Source organism: Osmia bicornis, chromosome 4 (genome assembly GCF_907164935.1).
Source record: "Osmia bicornis bicornis chromosome 4, iOsmBic2.1, whole genome shotgun sequence".
NCBI classification, from domain to species: domain Eukaryota; kingdom Metazoa; phylum Arthropoda; class Insecta; order Hymenoptera; family Megachilidae; genus Osmia; species Osmia bicornis.
The window spans coordinates 5,955,554-5,965,644 of NC_060219.1; the positions used below are offsets into that span (position 1 = coordinate 5,955,554).

The window sequence follows — 10,091 nt, forward strand, 5'->3', positions numbered from 1 at the left end:
TCGAATTCAAACAGAAAACGTTGAACCGAATTCTCCTTTCTCGTTTACAGAAGCGCCCGTGGTTTTATGCACATGCGTATCCAGAAAAACGAAGAACTGAACGCTTATATTTTGGGACAGTTCAGCAAGCCTTTCGACAGCATACCGGAAATGGTTCGCCATTTTAGCGTGAACCGTCTTCCAATACGCGGTGCCGAGCACATGTGTCTTCTGCATCCGGTCATAGCTCAGCTTTTGTAGCGCATCTATCGTAGCGCCGTTTAAGGTGCTCCCATTTTTTGATATCCCCTTTACCTTCGAGAATAACAAAGAACCTGGATAGTGTCCTGGAAAAGAATACCCTCCGAAAAGAACCGTCGATGCTTGTATAAAAGAACGAGAGGGTATCGTTGTGCATAGAAATAATTTTCCATTGGAAAATTTTGGATAGAAAACAGTTAACACGTTGATTGCCATGGGGTTTAAATAAATTTCGTCATAAATTAGGGTAATTTTGAAAGAGATAGTGCATGTTTTTAATAACATCTCGAAATCAAATATTTTAATAATATTGAATATTATATTTAACGATTTATGTAGTGGATAATCTTTTACAGAACACGTAATTATTACAACTTAGTATTTTGAAAATAAGATTTTAGCTTGTGGTCCATCTTTTTTTCATTATGATGGATAAGATAAAACGCTTTTATTAACATCATACTAAATAACAGAATAAATATTATAGAATGCAGTGTATAGTAAGTAGTATGAATACAATACACTCGCGATTAAATTAAGCTTTCATAGGGAAAATAAGAATTTTCAAAATCTTAATATTAAAAAAGATTAAGAAAAACTAACTTTTAATTATTAAATATTATAAAATTTAGCATATAATTGAAAAATAGTGGTGGGGAGCCACGGACCTACATATATTGTATATGAGGCCTCCTCTTCTACATCGTCATTCTCCTCGGGAACGCCTAAGGAGTGAGACGGGAATCCGGGCAAGCGGAGGCCTCTGGCAAGGGTCAGAAACCCCGAGACCCCGGAGTTTGAGAACTCGAGGGAGCCTATGGAGAAAGTCGGAATTCGGAAGTCCGTGAAAGCCGGAGGAGGATCGCTATCTTTCCTGAGGAAGCCTGATTTCATCTCGAGTGTACTTATTCAATCCACCTATACCTGAATTATTATAATTTTCAAAGTAGGTACTATTAGAATTGAAATAGTCGTCTAATAGTTTCTTATAATTTCATGCGTCCGAACAGTTAACAATCCACACTACCATGTGCCATATTAATAATAATGAAATTTCCTATGGCAATCACCGTGTTAAAAAGTACTTCGTACTTCCATAAAACTTTCACTGAGCCTCGAGATCCATTCGGGGCTGTTTAACAACAAATTTTCCGAGCTTCCAGGGTGAATGTAAAGGTAATAAGAAACAGCAATGGAGTCGAACGAGATGGACGAAACTATTCACGGGGAATAACACAGTACAAAGCGCGTAATCGGTGAAAAAGTTTTCGTAGGCTTAGCGAGCAATCCTTAATGGATAATCTCATTCATTTACGTAACTTTTCGAGTAAAGCTTTATTAGTGGCGCGAAGATGAAATTAGTCGTTGTAAGGTGTTTAATTGCAATGCTTCTTCGAAACTATTCCGACCGTAGCGACAAGCTCTCGTTGTCTATCGATGAAACAAACGTCTGCAGAATCTGTCTCGTCTTCCCCCAGAAAGTATCGCGCAAATCTACCAGAGGTTTTGCACTTTATTTTCGCGAAATCGATTGATTACTTGCGCTTGATTGATCGGACAGGATTTTCATTTAATTAGCACGACGAATGGAAATCCTGAAGAAGTACAAGACGGAACAAAAAAAATTCTGTATTTTCAGAGAGATTCTGAGTCGTTGTACGAACGACGGAAAGAAGCACCGTAAGAGCTTTAGAAAAACAAAATGGTTGTTCCTTGTGCTCGTGGCTCACGTAAGCCGCGAGTTTCGCGTAAGAAATTATCGATGGGATCAGAATTGCTGTACTACAAGCGGCTAATCTAGCGAGGCGTCAGATAACACGCGTACTTTAGATTTAGGTATACAGGTAGCTGGCCAGCATGGCCTCTGCGACGGAGCTGGAAGCCAAAGAAATGAGTTCAATCGTGCGAGGAGACAGAAGGGTGAAGATGGGGTAAACGAACGAGCAAAAAGTGGTACGGCCACGAATTAAAATGCCAAAGTTTATCGCTAATCGTAATGATCATTTTTAATCAGGGTTTTTGTTGTCGTTGAGAAACGATTAGGCTCGGATCTGTATGCTTGATCGACAACGAGTTACTTTTTTTTTTTTTTTTCGATATTGCGAATCGAATCGAATTCGAAGATGATACAATTTGTTCGTCCTTACTGATCGGTAAGAGGATTAAGTCGAAGGAGAAGAAAAGTCGATCGAGATCAGTGAATCCGAACCATCGATGGCTCGTAAATTTGAGTCATCCGTCCGACAGGTCTCTTATTTTTGAGGAGATTTTTGTGAGCGGAGGCAACCGATACATATTTTTTCATGTGATATCAATTTGTTACAGAGATAGCCTAGTTTCACCTGTGATCTGTTACTTAGTTCCCTTTTATCCGTGTCTGTTGGTTGCTGTGTGCAATATTCTCGTACGGTACGATTATGACTAACGATAATAAGTACTACCTAATGATAAAATAGGGTTTACGGTAATAAACGGTAACGATTTAACGGTAACGGTAATCGATTAAGTAAGCTGCTAATTTAATTGGGTAATCAGCAACGACGCGTAATCAGGCGCGACACGAGAGACGTCCGTGGTGTTACAATAATTATTTCACGATAAGTATCCGATTGAGCGAACTTACCTTTCGTTAATCGTTCGCTTCGTGGTGAATGGTAAGCAAAGATTCGATTTAGAGAACCTAGAACTCATGTAGCGAGTGCCATGTAATCAGAATAGAATCTCTTCCATGATTTCAATCCAGAATAAACACTTTCGCTGAAGTGAACATTTTAAGTAAAAACTCGTTATTCAACCAATTAAAAATGAAAATTAATCATGATTCAATTTTATTAAAAAATTGGCTTAATGGCGAATTCAAAATTTGATATTAATAATGATTAATTAAACCAATGAAAATTTAATATACACTATAAAAATGGATATTAATATATTCAGTGAAAGTGTTAACTGTTATGACTTTTCGAATTTACATCTTGTTGATTCGTTTATTTTGTTTTCACTAACGATAAAAAAAGCAACTCGATGAAAATTCTAAAAGACATAACTTAATTCGAATCATCGTGAAGTTTACAGATATGCAATTATTTAATTACTTCCATTCGTTTGTTGATTTCATTGCTTGAAATCACGCGTGAACGTGATACTAGTCGTAGTGTGTTCAATTTTGTTACCTGAATTATTACGTAGAGCTGTTTTTGCTATTGTATCCGGCACTCTCTATCATTGTCCCTCGATTAGGTTCGGTATAATTATAAATACACACGTTGTACGTTTAAGCTGCCAGTATTATTAACTGTAATCGATAATGCATATCCATGTTAATGTTTAAGAGACCTTGTATTGTACCCTGCTCCTTAACGAATGATTATGAGCGATGAAAAAAGTATACTCTTATCTCTCTATGTATATTTATTTGACATTATATTTATTGCATTGTGTCGTTAAGCAAAAATGATGTTGCTGTCATGATTCCGTGTATACCGTTTCTTAATCTTTAAGATGATAGCGAGATAACTCATGGTAATCTATTAGAGTAACTGGTAATCATAGTAAACGTAGATTAATAACGTCGTTTAAATATGACGATGGAAAACGACGAAGTGCAGTCATAAATTATGTGGTAGACACTAAACTTGTAGATACTTCCTGTACCTTGAAATTTATATGAAGTAGTGTTTAGATCTAACGTATACACACCATTATGTATACACAAATACTCTATTATTACCAAAAAATACTAGCGTATTAGTCGTTTATAGAAGGTACAACCCGTGAGATCGGAAATGATTGAAAGAGAAACGAACAGGTCCGAGATGTAATACACTTATGGGCCGATTGTGTTAACTGTTTTATTGAACATATTAAAACGGTTCTCGAACGGTGTAATGTGCAATAACGAAGAGCGATCCGGTATTTTTGTTCTAGCATGACAGACCACCGATGTTCCAAATCGACTTCACTAGATAGTCTTGTGTACTCCGAAACTCCCTCTTAATAATAAAACATTTAATAAAAACGAACGGCGTCGTTGATCGTTTTCGTTTCTTTAACATTAGAAACCTTTTCTTTCGTTGTGATCATGTTTTATTTAATATTTTAACACGTTGAATGCCGTAGAGAATTAACTATTCCCCTTCTTAATAATTAGAGCTTCAATACGTCTCGTAATAAATGCCCACTGCGGCAGTCAACGTGTTAATTAAAATACTTGTGAGTTAAGGTAATTAATTTATCAAAATAATTAACTAGTTCAAGTCTGAATTAGCTCAGGTAATTGTCTTTTATTTCTAATGTTTTGTGTTACATATTTTTGTTACAATTGACAATATACAAAATTTTAGACAGATATTCTGAAGGATAATTACAATTTTGTTTACTCTAAATCTTCCATATCATCCTCATTCATGTACCGAACACCTCGATCAGAAGTTTCATATGTTGCAAACTCTGATGCATTCCTGTCCCTTTCTCTAGGAGTTTCTGCGAGCTGTTAAACAAAATAAGTAGCATTAGTAAACATAATATTAATTTAAATATAAATTACTCGACTGTATGTTACCTCTTCTATTACTTCACTGGTTAATTCTCGAGATGATCTCCTTGATGTCTTTTTCCCTAAAAAGAATACGATTTCTTGAAATAATATAAACTTTTATGGAACCATATGTGAACCATTTGGTTTAAAATAATTTGACGAAAAATAGATGTTGATTGAATTCTTTAATATTAACTTACTTCCATTGGATTGTTTTTCACTAATCTTCCGTTGTTCTTGAGGAGTTGATGGAACTTTCATCTGAAATACAATCGTTATTCATTAATTGGGAAATTATAGAAGCCATTTTATTAAATGGAATAATTACCGATAGTCGAATTTCGTCACCACGATCCTGGCAATAACCAGGTCCACAGACATCGAATTTACCCGGCATTGGTCGACTTTTATACATTTTACCATCCGTTCCCTTTATCATTCCTTCCGTCAGCTGGATTATTTCCGGTCCCCACTGAGTCAGGAAATGACCCACTCGCATTACTCTCTGTTGAGGAGTCGTGACTGTGTGACTTCCGCCACAATATCGATTGCATAGATGATCTCTAAGATGTAAAATTGAAATTAAAATTAGCCTTTGCTATTATATGCTCATATAAATAATGCAGATTATTAAGAGCATTAATTAGTCATTTTTTAAAGTATTATAAATGAATTCATATGTACCTAGGTGTCTTCACTAGAGTATCGGCTTTCGCGCTCCTTTGCTTTTTCGCGTCTTCCTGCAAGGCTGCCTCAAACTGAAGCATGTTTCTACTGTGAGGCAACCTTCTATGCTGCTTTCTAACTTGATCTAATTCATAAGTTAGATACGGCTTCATGCTCCCAGTGCAAGGTAACGTTTCTGATCTAAATCTGTGAGAATCCTCCATTTTCATGACCACGTTCTTGTCACATGATATACACTGAACATCCCTAAAATGAAATTCTTATCGAATCGACGCAAGAAAATGTTGAAATTCAAATTTCATAATAGAAATTCCTTTTGTATTACTTGAGTAATTTCTTCGTTCCGGCAGCTTCGCTTTCTTGTCTCATTTGCGCAACGTTCTTTACTTTTTCTTGAAGCGACTTTAATTTAGCGCTTACGAAGTCTTTCAACGGTGTCATTTCCATTTTGTCAACTTTTCCCTCGATCTCCCTTTGCACTTCGTCCATAGCTTGCTGCCAAATTGATTCCTGCTTTCCTAATTTGTTAATCGCGTCTTCTAGACCTTGCGCCAGGTCATCGCAGGCTGCATCGAATTGATCGTACGATACCTAGGATGCAATAAATTCACATCGTAAATCATTCTCTATTTTTATAATCCTTATTCAAGAAATTTTTTCACTTTTCTGGTTATCGCCTGAGCGTCAGCCTTGTCGGCAAGAGCGTCTTCGAGATCCTCTCTGTCCGCTTTAATAGTTTTCAGTAGTTCCACTTGCTCTAGCAAGGCCTGAAAAGAAATTTGTATTTTAATTATATTTTACAGAGGTGAAATTAGTATTAATCTTGCAGGAAATGTGTTATCCAAAGGAAATGGTAACGAAAGATAAAGAGCGATAAGAAGTATATTTACGTTGAGATGTATTTCACGATTTTCTTGATCATCAATGAGGTGATCTGCAGTTTGATTCAGTTTATCCATGTCAATTTGAATTCCTTGAATTTTCGAGACTAAATCATCGAGTTCAGCATTGCCGCTCACTCCAGCCATTGGTGCACTTTCAACTTTCTCGAACAAGCATGACACATCCTTCTCCAATTTACCGATACGCTCTCTCATCTCTTGTAATTGTTCTGAATCTATTGCATCTGCACCTTCAACAGCTTCTGAAGTACTCTTTCGCGGTGTTGATTCCACCTGTTTTTCTTTGGAAGGATCTTTAGGCGCCGGTTTAGTTTCCTTGGGTGTTTCCTTAACACCTTCCGCATGCTTTTCTGACTTTTCTTCTGGCTCTGTTTCTTCTGCTGATGCATCGATATCTACTTGCGATTTTTTCGAAAGTTCGTGCTCTTTGTATTTAGCTTGTTCCTTTGCTACATGCTGTATCAGCTCTGTTTTTTAAATAAATGAATTCTTTAATTTTCAAAATTAATCCACAAGTAAAATTAGTTAATTCCCAAGTCAAATTTTAATATAAATGCCTTTATGAACATTTATTAATTTTGCTACTTCTAAGATCAATATATCAATGTTAATTACCACTTTTTGATTTATGAATCTTTATGTTCAAATTCTGTAGTTCTTCTTTCATTTGAGTAACTTGCCCTTGCAACGTGGCCACGTCTTGATTCATCTGTTTCACGTCTATTCCACCTAAAAGCTGAGTTAACGAAACCCGTTGGGTCGGTTGTCCATTCTCCTTCGCAGTGACCGGTGCTTCCTGGAGTAAAATTTCTTCGCCATTATCCTCAGCGCTGTCGGATATTATTTGCAAGTTCTTGACAATCCGGTTCAAGTTTTCGAGGTCGGTTTCTACATTCGCCAATCTGTCGTCCAGTTGGGACGTTTCCTCCCCCTCGAAACTTATATCCCCTTTCATCACGTCTTGCATCATTTTTGTCAACTGAAAATTGAGTTTAGCGGTAGCTGTAATCTTATCATTTCGGTTTTATATATTATTACACTTTTCTCACTAAATTTTGTATTCCATCTTTCTAAGAAATTGACAGAGGAAGTGAACATGGTTTGTTAACAAAAATTTGTCCTAGTTTGAATTTAAAATCGTATCTCATGATGATATTTCTCTCTATGAAAATGAAGTATCAATTGAAGTTATACCTTATCAATACCTTGTTCAGTGGCATCCAATCTTTTTGTTATATTGATAATTTGCCAAACGTCGGTCACAGGGTCGGTGACTTTACCCTTCACACGTTCCACGAGTTCAGGGGTTGTTGCTAATTCTTCCAGAACATGAAATTGGTGACGAAGTTCGTTCACCTAAACGTACACCTCGGTAAAATAAATTGTATTTCATAAATATAGAACATAAAATCTAAACAGATCAATGGAAATATGAATTTTTATCATCAGAATCAAAGAATGATATATTTCATTTTAATTAAACATTTAAATGTCTTCTCAATTACGGATTGTTCGAGGCGTTTGAATCCTAATGCTGTAGGTGTCGAACCATCGACAAGTGGTTCCACATAAATGACCGTTTCCGGTTCGCCATTCACCCCAGGACTAATTTTCTGTCTTGTACCTTTGGCTGTTTTTAGATCTGCATCTTCTTGAGTAGACGTTATTTCTGAAACTGTTAAATGTTTGTTTTAAAATTCGAAGGAAAAAAAATAGCAATGAAAAATAGGATGTATCTTGAACGAAAACCTTTCTCTTTCATAGATTTTTCACTCCCTGTAACTGAACCGCTTCCGGTTTTTACCGCGGGAGTTTCTATAGAACCTGTTGCAAAGCGTTCACGATAAATCAATCTTAGAAAATTGGATGCACCTTCAAGCAATACAGAATTTGTTCGTACCATCTACAACTACATCGACGTTCAAACTTGCAGATTCGTCGTTCTGAACGCGTTGTTTCACATCGTTGGCACCACTAATAATACTGTACTCCTGGAGATGAAGCGAAGGACCTGCTTTCAGAGAGCTTACCATCGTCTGGAAACGAGAAATCCATTTTACATGCAGCTGATCAATAAAATACAATGAGTTTCAATAATCAATAATGACAACAGAACAATATAATAAACAGAGAGCATAACAATTAATTCCAAATTGAAAATAAATTGGGAAGTAATTATTAATATACATTATAATAAAAGTATCCAAATAATTTGTATAGTTTCTAATAAGAAGTCTGAACCACGAGCTTTTTTCCTTTTCTCATAATTTTAAAACAGCTCCAATAAAGATGATCTTCAAACAATTTTCCATCGATAATTGCATGATAATTAATGAGGCAATTAGTATGATCTTACTTTGATTCGATTTGCATCCTCGCCACGATATTCAACTTTAGTTGTTCGCAAATTAATTTGATGCAGTAAAATGTGCAAGAAGTGGTGCAGAATGTTCAAATTTACAACTCCAACCTAGACGCGAATGTAAAACGATGAACCTGCCGTTAAAATTTCTCTTATCTTTCATTCTGTGGTTAGATTGGACGTTTTACAAAGAAGAAGAGTCTTTACTTCTGGAGTTCCGAGTGCAAGATCCAACATTTGAGGTAAAGAAACCTGTAAACTCGCTATGTCATCAGGGGCAGGGTTTGCAGGCGTTGCAACTGGTGCTTTTGCGGTTTCCGCTGACATTCTACGTCACTCGAAAAATTTTTCCTACTATTCGTGAAAAGAAAAAACATAATAAGAATGTCTTTCGTTTCTCCTGTAACCCTGCTGTAATTCGACCACTGAAATGTCATTTTTAAAAGGGTGCCTGTTCGGCTTTTGTTCGATCCCTGGGCCATCTTCATGGTTAACAGGGATTAATTAAAAATTGGCTGCGGCACCGTTATCAACCGTTCGACCTAGAACGAAGTGAAACATCATCAGTCCTAAAGCGACCGCCGTCTTTAATACCCCAATATGATATCAGGTCGGTACACAGAGGGCGTCATTGGAGCAGCGGGGTCCCTAATACCCCTAGATAATACCAGCTCCGTATGAAGAAGGCACAACCAATATAATTTTTTTCCAGAATTTATTTAATTCACTTCATTTATTTTTTTTTACTTATTAAATAAGAGGAATAACATTTATAATTATATCCCTCTTCTGAGTCTCAACCAAGGACCCTATTTATTTTACTTTTTCCAGTTATTTATATAATTTTATCCCTCATTATAGGCCAAGGCCATCTCACTATCTCTTACATGCCTGCATTCCTTCCATCCTCGCATTCCTTACATCCCTGCATTCCGCACGTTCCTGCAACCCTTAAATACCCTATTTTTTTTTTTTTTTTTTTTTTTTAACGTGGTGGAAATCTTCAGAAAGACACCTTCAGCCCCCCTGGGGAGGGGCCGGAGGTAGTGTGGGATTCTTACCCACTAAAACCACCACGGTGGCCTGCACTAGGGCGCTAGGGAGGGTCCTTTAACCCTCCGCCATGTGCCAAACTCCGCCGACACCGGGGGCCACACCCGATGCCGGCGCTCCTCGGGCCCCAGCCCCGGACCCCTACGGAATTCCTTTATATCCCTCGTTCCGTTACATCCCTGCATCCCTTACATCCCTGCATTATTTTCATCCCTACATTCGTTTCATCCCTACATTCCTTTCATCCCTTTATTCATTTTATCCCTACATTCCTTACATCTCTGCATCCCTTATAATAAATATATTACAA

At 36.9% G+C, this 10,091-nt stretch overlaps 2 protein-coding genes across 3 annotated transcripts in view; one reads left to right on the forward strand and one right to left on the reverse strand.

Moving 5' to 3' along the window:
- Window positions 1-4,262, forward strand: part of LOC114879487 (transcription initiation factor TFIID subunit 1-like) — a 147,701-nt gene extending 143,439 nt beyond the window's left edge. For both annotated transcript variants that reach the window (XM_029194449.2, XM_029194458.2), the window contains one exon: window positions 51-4,262. In XM_029194449.2, coding sequence (XP_029050282.2) covers window positions 51-240 — 190 coding nt within the window. In that variant the 3' untranslated portion in view covers window positions 241-4,262. The remainder of the gene's footprint in view (window positions 1-50) is intronic.
- A 353-nt stretch (window positions 4,263-4,615) lies between these two features.
- LOC114880072 (glutamine-rich protein 2-like) lies at window positions 4,616-9,055 on the reverse strand. Its single transcript, XM_046285482.1, has 14 exons — window positions 8,936-9,055; window positions 8,723-8,836; window positions 8,257-8,402; window positions 7,872-8,028; window positions 7,561-7,722; window positions 6,982-7,345; window positions 6,355-6,791; window positions 6,127-6,231; window positions 5,790-6,055; window positions 5,462-5,710; window positions 5,106-5,340; window positions 4,978-5,038; window positions 4,802-4,857; window positions 4,616-4,729 (listed from the first exon to the last, which is right to left on the reverse strand). Exons 1-14 carry the CDS (start codon window positions 9,053-9,055, stop codon window positions 4,616-4,618), a joined length of 2,586 nt encoding a protein of 861 aa, XP_046141438.1.
- Between the last annotated feature and the right edge of the window lie 1,036 nt (window positions 9,056-10,091).

Excerpts from the sequence above, each read along its gene's own strand:
- LOC114880072 (XM_046285482.1), bottom strand. The coding sequence starts at position 9,055 with ATGTCAGCGGAAACCGCAAAAGCACCAGTTGCAACGCCTGCAAACCCT. Across the intron at positions 8,029-8,256 it reads GTTGTAGATGGTACGAACAA|GTCTACTCAAGAAGATGCAG; the intron begins ATTCTGTATTGC and ends TTCAGAAATAAC. Across the intron at positions 4,730-4,801 it reads CCAGTGAAGTAATAGAAGAG|CTCGCAGAAACTCCTAGAGA; the intron begins GTAACATACAGT and ends TTTGTTTAACAG.